Source organism: Diabrotica undecimpunctata, chromosome 3 (assembly GCF_040954645.1).
Source record: "Diabrotica undecimpunctata isolate CICGRU chromosome 3, icDiaUnde3, whole genome shotgun sequence".
NCBI lineage: Eukaryota > Metazoa > Arthropoda > Insecta > Coleoptera > Chrysomelidae > Diabrotica > Diabrotica undecimpunctata.
Genome location: NC_092805.1, coordinates 91,570,466 through 91,586,963, shown reverse-complemented (window position 1 = coordinate 91,586,963; position 16,498 = coordinate 91,570,466). Strand labels below are relative to the sequence as shown.

General features: G+C 32.4%; 1 protein-coding gene across 1 annotated transcript in view; it reads left to right on the top strand.

Annotated features, from left to right (window-relative positions):
* Positions 1-15,802, top strand: part of LOC140437045 (uncharacterized) — a 38,640-nt gene extending 22,838 nt beyond the window's left edge. Inside the window, exons 7-9 of the mRNA XM_072526280.1 lie at positions 2,888-3,024; positions 11,104-11,250; positions 15,568-15,802. Coding sequence (XP_072382381.1) covers positions 2,888-3,024; positions 11,104-11,250; positions 15,568-15,665 — 382 coding nt within the window. The 3' untranslated portion in view covers positions 15,666-15,802. The remainder of the gene's footprint in view (positions 1-2,887; positions 3,025-11,103; positions 11,251-15,567) is intronic.
* Positions 15,803-16,498: the final 696 nt, after the last annotated feature.

The following is a 16,498-nucleotide window of genomic DNA, read 5'->3' as shown; positions in this document are numbered from 1 at the left end:
TGAACATTTGCAACTAGAATTATTGTTTAAATCTTAGAAGTTATGGATGACCCACGAAAAATCTAGACAAGGTTGGTATAGAAGGTTCTTTAAGCGTGGAAAATTTGGTAGATTCAAGAAGTGGAGGTCATTTGCTTGAAATGACCTCCACTAACTTCCATAAAATAATAAAATTTTAATTCAAACTTAACTCGGATTAGACTTAGCTTAGCTTAAAAACCTCAGGAGTTATTCTCCGGCATTCGGTGATAATTCTTTTTCACAGTTCTTGTGTATTTTCGGGTTGAGTGGCGTAAACAGCAAATATTAGATTATTCCAGAGGAAAATCTAAGAAAATGATACTTAGAGATCTAGCTGGCGATTATATTGGACCTCTACGATCAGTCCGAACCTGAATAGCATAATGACTCGGTACACCATCTTGCTGAAACATTATCTGATCATCTAACAGATATCTGCGGTTTCTAAAATTTCCGTGATTATAGGGACCATGGTATTTTCTGATAATTCCAGGTAAGTCGCTCCTTTAAGATAACCATCAATAAAAAGTTGTCCAACAATATAGTTTCCCAAACTTCGGGTCCATACACCAAGGATGTTGAGTATTTACCTAAACCAATATAGACTGGTATCGCTGCAATTACCACGGTTATGAGTGATTACTTTGCTATTCATCATTAAGGTGCACTTGTCAAAAAAACAGATATTGTAAAGCAAATTTGGGTTATCGATCAGTTGTTGAGTAAAAGTTCGCACAACTACAGGCGTCGATCTTCTTCTTCTTAAAGTGCCCTCTCCTCAATGGAGGTTGGCTACTACAATTTTAAAATCTTCTCTATCTTCAGCTGTTCTTATTAGCTGTTCAAAATTTAGCCCTGTCCATTGTCGGATGTTTCTGAGCCACGATAGTCTTTTCCTTCCTAGGCCTCTCTTTCCCTCGATTTTTCCTTTCACTATAAGTTGGGCATATTGGTACTTATTATTTCTCAGTATGTGGCCTAGGTATGATGTTTTTCTAACTTTTACTGTGTTAAAAAGTTCTCTTTCCTTGCCTATTCTATGCAGCACTTCTTCGTTTGAGGTATGCGATGTCCATGAAATTTTAAGCATTCTCCGGTAGATCCACATTTCAAAGCGTCGATCAGGATCATTTTAGTTTAACCCTTATACTTGTGTCATTTTGTATCGATGACATTTATGTGTTTTTAAAATTCTATGAACACTAGTTCGTGAAACACCAAAAGGTTCAGAAATTTTTTTGATAGACTGGAAAACTTACTTATATCGTTTGATGTTGTGGACTAAACCCGTACTTTTAAGCTTTTCAAGTAAGTGGTGAACGTATTAGCAGCTTACATTTTTGGATGATTTTAATTAAAACTGATAAACTCTTCTTTGACACAATCATTATTACGAAGGTAACTGGCAACTATTTCAATTCTTTCTTTTTTGCTATTATATAAATTTTAACAGTAAGTGAACACGATGTTATAACTGTGGCAAGTAAGTTTATTTTGACATTCGTTCCGATGTTCTTTGGTTTTTATTTTGTATTCTTATTAATTTACTTGTTTATTGAACTTTGAAATTCTAAAATGCAATTTTTGCATTATATATATTTTGGTTGATAAGTGATAGTACTTTCTCATTTATTTAGAATAATTTTATAACTATTCTCAAATCTTATTTGCGCCCGACTAATAATATTATGTTATCCACATATACAAGGCATTAATAATTAGTTTTTCACGATGCTCAAAATATTACTTACTATTTATACGGTCATCGCTTATTACATTCTCAAAATACAATACTTAAAAGGAAAGATTACAAAAGATCTTGTCAAATTCTTTCGGTTACACGAATATTTTTAAATACTTTTATGATCCATTACCATGTCCTTTTTCTTTCTTTTCATCGACTAAGGGCTACCTTTTTTTAAGCGATTATTGTGTCCTATTCCCAAGCCAGGGATTCCTTATCTTTCCTCATTTCGCCCTGCCCAACATTTTCCCCGCATAATCAATTGTAATAATGCATATTTTTACTCTCTCGTGTTCCAAGTAGTTAAGTTTTCTTCTTTTAAAGGCCAATATTACTTCTGGTTTACTGTCATTATTTCCATTGCATAAAGATGATTAAAGAAAACAAAAATCTCTCAAATTGAATATATAAATAATTTCCTTCTCAATATGTGATTTGCTCTTTGACTTTATTTTGATGTTATTCACGATCCTAACTATTTGTAGGTAATAACCCTCCGAATTACAAATATATTCTAATAATTATGATATTGGCTTGTAGATTGTACATTTCAAAGTGGTCGCTTGTCTCTGAAGACTTTTCCGAACTGCGACCTGAAAGATCTTTTATCTAGACTATGCATATGTTTCTGGTTTTTGGACAAGCTTTAGCACCTGTTGTCTAGCTTCTTTTGGATCGAGACCTTGCTTTCATAGACCCTTAAAGGTTTTCTTCGCTACACCCATGCTCGCTAGCTAAACCTTTGTCGGTGTCCCTCTTTTGCTCCTAGTCCATTCTTATTCTACAAGCTCACTTCCGCATCAGCCCTCGACTTACACATACGGTATACACTGGACAGGTTTCCACAAGTTAGTATTGTTTGTTGATTCCTCCATCAGCCGTGAACACAAATCCAATTACTGCTGCATTTACTCTTAGTTACTGTATTAGCGTACGATAGAGCTTCGTTTGAGAGCACTAAAGTGACCTGTTTAGAGAACTGCATCTCTGTCCAAGCGACTCCATCTATTTTTGTCGCATACCAGCATAAATGTTAAGTTGGTTTTCGTGCAGCCTAAGATTAGCTGAATTATAATTCTGAATAATGTATTTCAATGATTGTAAATTTGCTGATTTTTTTAGGAATCCCAAGACGATAACTCCAGATCATGAGGTAAAATGTAAAAACACGTTTTCTGAACTTAGAATATCGGATGCCCAGACTGAAATTCTTATAACTAAAAAGTCCTGCTCTCAAGGAGAGGAAAATAAGATTATAAGTAAGTTATTATTAAGTACTAAGAAAGACAAAAATATATAAGAGCGGAGAAGCGCAGAGTGCCTTTCACAAGTAATCTATTTTTAGTATGTGTTATGTGTTTAAACTTTATAGTCTTTAACTGAATAAGTTGGTCATTCAGAATTATGTCTGCATTTTTTAATTTGTTGATTTCCATAGATTCTAAGAAAGATAGCTTAAGGCCTTTATTTTGAATGTGAAGAATTTGAAATTCATCATTAAAAGAATGATTAGCGTCTAGAAGGTGAAGTGTGTACGTAGAGTCTGTTTTTCGATTATTGAAAGCCCTTTTATGATCTGCTATACGTTTGATAAAAGTTCTAAATACCAGTTTGACCGATTTAAGTTTTTGGGCAGTCGCTACATTTCAGTTTGTACACACCGCTGTGTAATTGCTTTTTCTTGTGGCTCTTGTTGTTCTTAATATATTTGCCTAAGTTATTGTTTGTTCTAAAAGGTGTTATTCCTTTATTTTTTATTTGCTTGGCTATTTTTGTTAATATCTTGCCTGTATATGTAATTGAGTAGAATTTACTGGGTTTTTTCTATGGTGGTGAAAATAATAATTTCAGGGCTTTCTTATGTAGTTTTTGATTTAAAATTTTATTTAATGTGTTTGTTGTACCCATTCTTTACTCCTATTTGCTTAATGATATTCAGTTCTATCTTGAAGTTATTTTTTGACATGAGAATTTGTATTAATCTATGTAACATGCTATGGTAGGTTTATGTTACATAGATTAATAGAAATTCCCATGTCAAAAAATATCTTCGAGATAGAACTGAATATCATTAAGCAAATAGCAGTAAACTATACCGCTATGGTCAGTTCTTATTAAAAAAATTTCTGTTATAAAAAAGTATGAAAATATTCTAGGGCTTTTATAATAGCTAGGAGCTCTTTTCTGGCGCTGTTGTTATTCGTTTTTTTAATCTATGAAGGCATTGTGACAATTATTTGGTATCCAGTAAAATTCAGTGTTGTTTTTAGTTAGTCGATAAAGAGGCTTAGCAATGCGGCCAAAATCTTGAATAAATTTTCGGTAATATGAACAGGGTCCAAGAAAACTTGTAATTTCTTCTCTGAATCAGTCTTAATTCCTTATACTGAAACGATGTGTCATAAATAATATGCCTCTCTTTGAAATAGTAATCACTTCTTATAATTTAACTTTACATTGGCGTTTCTTAATCTGTCAAATACGTCACTTTCAGATGTTCATCAAAGGTTTTGGATATAATCATTATATCATCAAGATATACTAGACATGTTTTCCAAGTAAGTCCTCTTAAAACCATCTCTATGAGACGTTCAAACCTAGAACATTACAAAGACCAAATTGTCTAGCATCAACTGGGTAATTTGAAGCTGGATTTTTTTGTTAAATATTTTTCGTACTTGCTCATTTTGTCTAGTGGAGTAGAGAATGCTACTTTATGTTCTTTCTTCAAGTTAAAAGGCTTTTTAGACAAATTAGCAACCCTTACTGGAATCATCTCATCTACATTAACGAGGCATCTGGGTATCAAAATTCCACCACTAACGAGTTCCTTGCTTTCCTAGCCCAATCTGGTTAAAAAAGGTCGAAAAATTTTTCGCAGATATCTGAAGCTTTCAAGACATAGGTGGGGATTACTAGATGACGAATAGATGAAAAAGTACTCGTATTTTTACCTTGCATTTTTTTGATTTTTTGTCTCTAAGTTTTTTCCCTTATATTTTACATAAAACATATTCATATCATTTTTTTGTATCAAGAATATCTTTATTTCCCGTTTTTTTTTAAATTAAAATTGATAAAGAATTTACGGAGATATTTCCAAAAAAGTAGTTTTTTTGTACTAATTTATAAATTTTATTAATTTTTTTATAACAATATAAAATGTAATTAATACATTTTTGAATATCGAAGAAATACCGTCTTTATGTTTTTTACTTATAAACAATTGTAATACCTTTTATATTTTTCAAGCTACAGACTTGTACTTACAACCATTGGATAGCCGGTAAAAAAACTCACATTTAAAAAAACCTTCTATGACCAAAAGGAACGAAGTTAGGGACTATTTTTAAAAAAATCGTATCTCCATTGTTTATAAACATTAATAAGTAAAATTTGCACAAATTTTGAATGAAAATCTAAAATTTATATTGAAACTTATAGCTATAAAATTTATCCAATTTTTCGAAACTTACAGTCCTTCGCAACTAAGGTACTTTCGAAAGATCGACATAGAAGAGTGGAGAATAACTGTTTCAACTCCGTTTTATTTCGAGATTGAAACTTCAAATTGAAACACGTAGGAAAAATGTACAGTATCTCGGCTTCCATTGCAGCTGGAATCCTCTTTTTTTTTTAATCTGGAGTAGCTCGTCGCAATATGATTAACTATTATACATAGTTTTCACTGACCGAGAAATATGGAAAACCTCGGAAAAATTGAGTCCATTTGAAATTCACCGTAAAAGCTTACTTTTTTTTTTTTAAATTTGGCTGGAATAGTCTTTCGCAGTATTAATAATGATGACTTAATTTTCATCCCCCCGTAAATCTCGGAAAATCCCGGAAAATCAACATAATTATAATTATGTGTATCAATATAAAGTTTCGATTTTCATTACTTCTTTGATTTACTTCTTAATGTTTATAAACAATGGAGATATGATTTTTTAAAAAATAGTTCCTAACTTCGTTCCTTTTGGTCATAGAAGATTTTTTTATTGTGAGTTTTTTTACCGGCTATCCAATGGTTGTACGTACAAGTCTGTAGTTTGAAAAATAAAGAAGTTATTACAATTGTTTATAAGTAAAAAACATACCCCTTTTTCAAACGTATATTTTGTAAATAATTTCGATGAAAACACAATATTCATTTAACTTCTGAGATAGTTTAAGGCTTAAGGATTCCTATGAAATTTGCTAAATGTATCTAGCATCATTAATAGAGCAAGTTCAATAGTTTAAATATTTAGCCTCAGGGATAAACAAATTAAATAACTTTTATACTATTTGACCGATCGTGGGGAAATTTCGCACAAAGACGGTAATTCCTCGATGTTCAAATCTATTAATAATATTTTATTTTGTTAATAAAAAAATTAATAAAATCTATAAATTAGTACAAAAAACTGCTTTTTTGCAAATATCTCCGTAAATTATTTACTAATTTTAATTTAAAAATCGGGAAAATAAAGACATTCTTGACATAAAAAAAATGATATAAATATTAAAAAATTTTGAATAAAATCCTTTATAAAAAGGTATATAAAAAACCCAGTTGGGCTATGTTGCATTGACAAAACGTTTTCGGAATAAATATTCCATCATCAGTGTCCTAAAATAGTATTTAACCACTTAATTAAAAAGAACATGAAAAGATTTAAGTTTTGACTAAGGTTAATGTAAAAGTGTGGTTAATACTTACAAGTTAATACATGGATGTAGCCACTAAATATGTGGGTAAAAACCCTTTAAAAATTATTAAATAAGATTTGATTTACATAATGTCTAATTTACAGTTAAGATGTTAAAGTTACCGTTGGATTGGTAACATGGTGACATATGACTCTACATTAGTTGCGAGTCCTGAGACGGTATGTCTACGAGGACTTTGTCAAAGCAACTGATTGAAATGACAATCTTGGCAGGTTAAGACGGAAGTTATGACAGAGTAGTCAGTGTAACTGTATATGTCTATTTAAGACAGAAGCCAACGTTGTTTAAAATTGTGAAAGTTGAAATAAAATAAAATTATAACAGTATCAACCATCAATGTTATTGTTTTAAATTATGTGTGTGAAATGAAATTGTGGTGACAAAATTATGTGATTATAGTTAGGCAACCAACTATACAGTGTCGAGTGGTGTGATGAAAAGATTCTTATATAAGGCCCTTTATGTTTTAATAACATTTGGTACCTGGAAAATGGAAACTAGACACTGGTGGAAAGTTGGGTTCTTGAAAAAATATAGGAATTGATATATTTAATATGTGAGGATGTTGTTCAATGAATGAAATAAAACTATTATGATATAAAGTTCATGTAAAAATTAACTTACAACTCAATTATATTAGGCCCTGTATGTCAAAAAACAACATTTGGTACCTGGAAAATGTAAAACTTCTTGAGTTGTAAGTTCATGAATATGAATATCTGATTGGATGTTGACAAACTGAGTGAAGTAGTTATATTTTGTGTGTTGACTAGTAAGAAATGGACAAAATTTGATGGTTGAAAGTGGTTTTGTAATATATTGGTCGTAAAGTACTTAACTTATAACTTGAGAAAAAGCCCTATCTGTTATAAAGCAACACTAGGTACATAGGAAGATAAAAGATTAAGTTATAAGTTGGTAAGTTGAATGAACTATTGGTCTATATTGACTATAATAGTAAAATGAAATTGTTGTATGTGGCTCTGTTAAATTTGAGTAAAGAGAATGAAAATTAAGGTGTTTTGAGAAAATTGTGATAAACGGATAGACTACGAAAGGCTGAGGTCCCCAGAGAACCGAAGCCAAACCCTGAGGGAATTGTGTAGAGAACCGGATATATATGAACCGGAGTGGAGTATATAGACTTAAATGTTCAGATTGCAATGCCACCTACATAGGTAGAACATGCAGATCTCTTTCTTCACGCTCTCTAGAGCACATAAAAAGAGAAAATACTTCCACTTTCTCTCAACATCTCAAAGAACACAACCACACCCTCAATATCCCAGAAGACGTTTCACTTATCCACAATATCTCCCAAAAAAATTTCCTCAAATTAGATTTATACGAAGATCTTGAAATTCTTAAAGAAAAACAAAAAAGCCCAAATTGCGTTAATCGTCATGTTTCATTCAATCGAGATTTTCTCCCTCTCCATCGCCAACTATTCTCCTAACTTACATCCCCAATTTACTTCAACAATTAAATTCCATATTAATTATTAGTTCACCTAATACTCATCTCCCTTAGTTCACTCTAAAAACCTTTCTTCCAATACATCTTACTTTCTATCTATCCCACTCTTTTCTTTTCAACCCAAACTTCATGTCTTAATCACTATAACCAATACTTTCCATGCTTCTATTTCGTCACTCCCAAATTCAGATCAGATCATCCATCATCCACCACCCATTCCATATTATTAAATTCTTATTTTACTTCTCTACACAATTCCCTCAGGGTTTGGCTTCGGTTCTCTGGGGACCTCAGCCTTTCGTAGTCTATCCGTTTATCACAATTTTCTCAAAACACCTTAATTTTCATTCTCTTTACTCAAATTTAACAGAGCCACATACAACAATTTCATTTTACTATTATAGTCAATATAGACCAATAATTCATTCAACTTACCAACTTATAACTTAATCTTTTATCTTCCTATGTACCTAGTGTTGCTTTATAACAGATAGGGCTTTTTCTCAAGTTATAAGTTAAGTACTTTACGACCAATATATTACAAAACCACTTTCAACCATCAAATTTTGTCCATTTCTTACTAGTCAACACACAAAATATAACTACTTCACTCAGTTTGTCAACATCCAATCAGATATTCATATTCATGAACTTACAACTCAAGAAGTTTTACATTTTCCAGGTACCAAATGTTGTTTTTTGACATACAGGGCCTAATATAATTGAGTTGTAAGTTAATTTTTACATGAACTTTATATCATAATAGTTTTATTTCATTCATTGAACAACATCCTCACATATTAAATATATCAATTCCTATATTTTTTCAAGAACCCAACTTTCCACCAGTGTCTAGTTTCCATTTTCCAGGTACCAAATGTTATTAAAACATAAAGGGCCTTATATAAGAATCTTTTCATCACACCACTCGACACTGTATAGTTGGTTGCCTAACTATAATCACATAATTTTGTCACCACAATTTCATTTCACACACATAATTTAAAACAATAACATTGATGGTTGATACTGTTATAATTTTATTTTATTTCAACTTTCACCTTAACCTGCCAAGATTGTCATTTCAATCAGTTGCTTTGACAAAGTCCTCGTAGACATACCGTCTCAGGACTCGCAACTAATGTAGAGTCATATGTCACCATGTTACCAATCCAACGGTAACTTTAACATCTTAACTGTAAATTAGACATTATGTAAATCAAATCTTATTTAATAATTTTTAAAGGGTTTTTACCCACATATTTAGTGGCTACATCCATGTATTAACTTGTAAGTATTAACCACACTTTTACATTAACCTTAGTCAAAACTTAAATCTTTTCATGTTTTTTTTAATTAAGTGGTTAAATACTATTTTAGAACACTGATGATGGAATATTTATTCCGAAAACGTTTTGTCAATGCAACATAGCCCAACTGGGTTTTTTATATACCTTTTTATAAAGGATTTTATTCAAAATTTTTTAATATATGGTATACAGCCAAATACAGGAACTTTGTTTCCTTGTGGATATAAATATTGTTTATGTAAAATATAAGGGAAAAACTTATAGAGTAAAAATCAAATTGTGACCATAAATTATTGTTAAAAAAAACGCAAGGTAAAAATACGAGTATTTTTCATCAATAGGAAGAATCAATATGTGGTATTGATTCTTCCAAATTTAGAACAACTCATTCATTTTTAATATTTCAATAAACAAAATTTTATTTTGAAGATCTATAATCAATTTGTTCTGTATAAAATCCATCCCAAGAACACATTCATCTTTAATATCAGCTAAAAGAAATAGGTGTTTTATCAAGGTGTTGTCAATCTGTATGGTTACTGTTTTCTCTCCGTAAATTGAAATAATGTGATCTGAAGCTGTTTCAAGAACTAAGTGTGTTTACTAAACTGGTTGCACCGGTATCAATAATAAAGCTGCATTTTTGATTGTCAACGTAGCCCTTAAATAATAAATTCAAAATCTTTTTATCCTTCGTCATCTTTCTTAGCTTTCTAATATTTCACCTAAAACAATTACTTTAAAACAAATGATGATGACCTGATAAAACACAAAATGATCAGCAATTAAGACTCTATTTACAGCAATTAAGTTTCTATAAAATTTTCAGTAATCTACCTGATTGATCATCATTAGATAAAAGATGAGTTAAGTTTTAACCGAGTTGCACACAATTGATAATCATGTTCTGCTAGATTGTATCCATTTCTGAGAATGGTTCTGCAATATCAATAGCTGCTAACCTCTTGTGTTGTTTCCTGGGTGCATTCTTGCTACCAACTCGTTGTACACAATTCGCAATGTTGGCACTATCTTCGTACATATTCTTTACAGTTTTCCCAATAAAACCGTAATCGAACGTTTTGTAAAAGGTTCAAAATTTCAAAGTCTTCACCGATTGCACCGTCATGTAACAGACGCAATATTTCTGACACTTTATTTTTGGGTACAACCCTTACTTAGGTTGTATCTTATACTCCGCACCATCGTTATTTTCAAATTTTCTTAACAGAATTAGGATATATGGAAAAGCCTTTGGTTTAAATAGACTTTAAATTATGGACTAAATATATTTATATATTGCCAGGTGGCTTTTCACCTTTATGCTTTCAGTCCAAGACCAGTTTCAAACATGGATAATTTTATTGAGCATATTGTAGCTGTTAAGGTATCTATTAATCATTTGTGGCAGTGGTTCGTCGCACGAAACAAAATAATTTCTCTGTCGCGGTTTGCTCGATATTATAATTATTTACTTGTAATCATTCTAGTAGTCATGCGATTTGACCTGGATTATGGAATTGCAGAAGCTAGTTCAGAGCTGCATGATCAGCTTGAAGAAGGAATTGTCGGCCATTTTGCAGGTCCTTGAAAAGTTCTTTTAAACTTATTATTCCACATACATATTCTCCGCCCTCTTCTGTCAGTGTTGTTAAGACCTTAGTGATCCTATTGAATAAATATATGTATGGGCGATATATTTATGAATTTATAGTTCATAGTTCTTAAGCTTTTATAATACACCCTGTAATATTGATCCTATAAAAAATTTATTAATATATTATATTATTCTTTTGATTAAATTTGTATATGTAATAAACTCGTTATTACCTTTAGATGAACCTGACTACGTTTTCAAATGTATATCATATTGGACCGAAAACGAGAAATCTTATTTGTTAACCTACGACGAATCAGATCCCGTGTACCAGTACCGTTGCTGGGTATATGGGGAACATGGTAATAAAATCTCCATTTCTCAAGGTCAGTATCTCTATTTCTATAATTAATTCTGCTTCTAAGATAATAATTATTACGATCTACTCATAGACAGAAACGAGTTTATAAAAGATCATATTAATAAAATTATAGATCTGGAAATTTATGATGGTAAGTTGAAGTATATAGTGGTGATTTAAACATAAATAGTTCAAAAAATCATCAAGTTCCCTAAAGAATACAAATATTTGAGTCAGTCTTATTAAGAATGGATATATGTATTACATGGATACAAATGGATATGTTACAGAAAAGATTTAAACATCGATCCATTACAAACCGATTGAACTTGTTATTACGGAATAAGGTTTTATCACGTTTTAAAGGTGCCTCGTCAATATAATATATTATAGGCAACAATTTTTTATTATAAATAATATGTTTATATGGGATTAAGCCATAATTAGTGGTTGTAATGAAAATCACATTTTTAACTAACTAGTGTTAGACGTTTTGAGTTCCACTTCGGAAATAATTCTCAAAAAAAGATTATTATACGAATTTTGCGAAACTGTAACACTGGATCCAAGTCTCAACTTTGTATTATTCAATTTCTTCAAACTCATTGGTGTTGCGTAATAATTCAGTTTGTTCTTCACCAGTTATTTCACCACATTTGATGGTAAAATTCATCAGATCAACTTTATTATAAATTCTCTTCGGTAGAGGCGTTTCATTGTCTCAACAACACCGTGATATATTCCTTGAGCAATTGGTGTAATGTTGGCCGGAAAAAAAGAACAAAGAAATTTTCATCGTCAGATCTTAGGGTTGCCTCAATGGGATGAGCACCAGCATTATCCGGAAGAAGAAACGCCTTTTGCGGCGCAACTTTTCCTTTTTCAAACACGACTTTACTTAAGGAATAAACTTTTTATGGAATCGAACTTGCAAAATGTCACAAAATATCCCCCAACTTGCTGCTTATAATACTGAACTTCGAGGTTCTGTTGTTTCATATTTTTATAAGCGCGATGATTTTTTGACTTTCCAATCACAGTCAGCTCTCCACTATGACTGCCAGACAGATTGGCATAACACAACACTGTTATCCAGTCTTTACTTTTTTTATACTCTTATGCACTCAGTTCATTATTTATAGCTAAGGTTTTTGTAGGTATTACTCACAATATAATCGTTTCGCCAGCGTGAGAAATTGGAGAAAGTTGTAGATTATTTTCTGTAATTATGGTCTCCAGTTCATATAAAAATTTCACCATTTCGTCTAGAGCTTTTCGGCACTGAGTTTTTCACCTGAAATAGTAAGCTCATGATTTCCGTAAAGTGTTTTGAATAGATGTACCCAACAACTTAATGCATTAAAAGGTTCTTTTATTTTTAAGTATACAAAATATCTCTACCTGCTTAGCACAAATTGGTCCAAAAACTGATATACTCTTTGATCTTTTTTGCAGAAACCTATTGGAAAGTGCTTCATCGAGTTCAAAGTCGATCCTTTCAATGATTTCCAAGCAGATATTGTTTTAAAAGAGTCAGACTGAAATATGAAATTTTGTAATCATTAATACTGGTTATTACTATTTTGAAAATAAAGGCATCCATCTGTTAAGAATATAGCAGAGTAGAGACTTCTTTCTAGCGCGTAACTAGATAGATAGATTTAATGAGGAATTTGGCCTATTCCACTGCAACCTTTTTATTTGTTGTGGCCCTCTCCTCTAATCCTATCCATTATGATATCTGCTTTTAGCTCCTCGATTAGCTTTCTATTGTCAGCATTATGCACCTGGCTTATTTGTTGCTTACTATGTACTCGTATTAATCTGTGCATCACACAACTGGCTTGGTCCTGTATAAACATATAAGTGTGGTGGAAGATTCAGCAGAACTTCCGATGCCGGTGTAGTTGTTTTTGTGGCCCCCGTAATACAAATACACGCTAGCCTTTGTGTATTACTTAGCTGCCTTATTGCTTCTACTTATCGCGTCTTTGTCCATCAAGTCACACACCCATAGGTTATCATTGGTTTAATAACCTTTGTGTATAACCAAAGGATTATTTTGGGTCCCCAATTTTTACCACACATCCTTCTACATCTGCTCAAGAACATAGTTGCTTTCTGTGCTGTTTTCAGTATGTGTTATTCATGCAAGTTTATGATTAAAATTAACCCCTAGGTACTTTGTTTTATTCTGGTAAATCGAATCTGTGTTTCTCTCAGCACTGGTAGTTTTAGACCTTGTAATGCTGTCTTTTTTGTTGATAATTTGTGTTTTTTGAGCATTGACTGTCAGTCTCTCTTGTTTACACCAGTTACGAACAATATTTAGGGCTACTTGCATTCTCCCAGATACAACCTGACGATGATTGCAATATCGTAGCGTATCCTAGATAGTAAAAGTCTTGTGTGAACAGATTTTTGAGATCATCTACCAATGTTGCTCAAAGTAAAGGTGGTAGAACTTCTTATTGTGGACAGCCTCCACCTGCTCTTGCTTTTATGTTTGCTTTACTTAGAGTGAATATTACTATCCTATTCTCCAGGGATGCCCTTATCCATCTGCACAATATTGCAGGTATGCTTCGTCTACTCATTGCTTTAACCAAATAGTTATATCTAAAATAGGACCAATTTTTAAAAAAAGCAGCTATTGCTATCTCTTTGTCCTGTATTGACCGATTTAGATTATCCAATGCTGAATCCGTAGATTTACCCGGTTAGTATGCATATTGACGATTGCTTAGAGGATTATCTTTTAGCACTTCGTCTCTTATGTACCTATCCAGAAGTCTTTCCAGCGTTTTTAATAGAAAAGACGATAGGCTTATTGGTCTATATGACGTCGGTGTTAGGTCCGATACTGTATCTACCTTAGGCAAGTAGTATATGACCGCCATGCTAAACTGGCTTTGAGAATCTTGCATATGTGTGGTATCAATACCTCTAATACTATATGCAAAAGTATATGTAATCTGTCTTTGGAGGCTTATATGGCAGAAATTTATTTATAGCTGATCTAATTCTGCCTGGCCTTGGGATTGCTGTGGCTATTTCCCAGTGTATAGAACTTGGCCCAGTAGGTCTTTGGTCTATGTTGGTCCGCTTATCTTTAGCTTTCTTTAGGAAATCTACTTCTTTAATGGTATAACCATTCTTTGCCAGGAATTTATAGATTCGAAAGCAGGCCGGGATATCTGTAATCTTTTTGCGAAACTTCCTCCATGAACTCCTTTACTATACACTCTTTATTATAGAGTGTTAGCTTATACCTGTAAGCATCCCAGTCTTGGTTACTTTTGGCTTTGTTAAATAGATTTCCGGACTTCTGTCCTTAGTTTTTTTAAGCCGTTGTTCTACCAGACTATTAAAGTGCCAGTTTTCTTTTTTGTTTTCCTGGGCAGTTTTCATGGTAAGCCTCCATAATAGCGTCGCTTTGTTTCTGCTGCCGAATTTAGAGAAGGCGCGCAACTAAATCTCATATATTCGGCATAACGTCTCACGCTCCAGGGATTCTCCGAGCGCTGGCTGGCTCTATTGGTATTGCATTATGCGTCTCTCTCAAGGCGTATATAGTTTCCATTGAGTCATTTACGGTGACACTATTTCGATCATCATTATCATCCAGCCTTTTGCATCCAAAGTTGAACATAGGCCTCCCCTAATGTTTTCCAATTCTGTCGGTCTTGAGCTTCCTGCGTCTAATTCCCAGCGATTCTTTTGACGTTGTCTGTTCAGATGTTGTCTACCTCTGCTATTTCTGTCAGCTCGTGGTCTCCACGCTGTAATTTTTTGGGTCCACCGCCTGTCATTCATTCTGGTCATATGACCCGCCCAGTTCCATTTCAGCCATGTTATGCGCTCTATGAGCGCATAATCTATGACGTCAAGCGTCACATCTGTGACGCCTGTCCTGTGCTTCTTCTTATTTCTGCGTTTCTGGCTATTTCGATAAAGCCTCAAAAATGAAATTTGAATAATGGGAGTTATAGCGCGTATAATCCTCAGCTCGGATAACCCGCGTAAGGATAATCAGGGTTCTACTTGGTTCTACTGTACCTCATTCATTATGAATATTTGAAAAGTGGACTTGAGATTGTCCCTTACACTGCTGTGATGATAACGTTCTATCACTTTTAGGGTTAAACTGTTTTAACTGTTTAAAATATTAGTTAATTTCAGAAGCGTAGGTCATAGACAAGAATAATAAATTATTCAATTATTCGTAGATATAAACCAAGAGGTTTTATCAGATACTTTCCAATTTTCCTGAAAAACTGAATATACATGTACTAATAGATTTTTTTGCATTTTTAATATTTGCTCTATTATTTTGTTTTAGCTGTTGGATCTTCCTGCAGTATAAAGCAAACAATGACGTCACAAAGTTATACTGAACAAGCGGCAGTTGCATTAAGTTTGCAAAAAACTGACATATAAAATAAGTAATGGATCCTTTTTTATTTTCTGTAAACTTTTAAATTCTTACAATAAATATAAACAATAATGTTTTGTAAATGTTGCTAACCTTTTTAATTTGAGATACCGAAATAAGGAATAAAATTGATTACGGCGAATCTGTTTTCTTAATTTTTTTTTACCAAGAACAAGTTTTTAAGGTTTCGTACATTAATAAAATCGCAGCAGTCGACATGTGAAAACAAAAACAGAGATAAGGAAAAAAATATACCTAAGATAATCACTGTATAAAAAAATACGAAATCATTCGTAGTGCTGCTAGAGGTTGATAGAATATTAAGGATAGGTATTAAGTTGATAGGTATGATAAGGATTTGTAGGATATTAATTTCTGTAATAAAATTGGTCAACTTGTAAGGGGTAGCTCTTTAAGATAGCAGATTCAGTAAAATACAGGTTTAATTTAAATAAAAATATATTCGAAATAAAAAACAAAATAAAATTATATCCTAGTGCCCTAATGTACAATAAAATTTAAATGAAACAGGCTTTGAAGCCTACATACAAGAAGGAAGAGGAAGAAGAATGCTGACGAGAAGGAATGATGGGTTAAAGGTGGACGCATCGATCAACACTCGATACGGCAAGAAGCGGGAAGTGACTAGTCAACACTTAGTCACGATAAACAGAGCAGTAAAATAAACTGCGAGGCATAATTTAGGAATATACCTAAAAATTAAATAAATAATAATACAACAATTATACAACCGTATAAATCAATTAAGTCACTTATCTACATTTACCATTAACACTAGTTTTTTGTTTTTTTTTATTCAAAGAAATAAATAATTAAA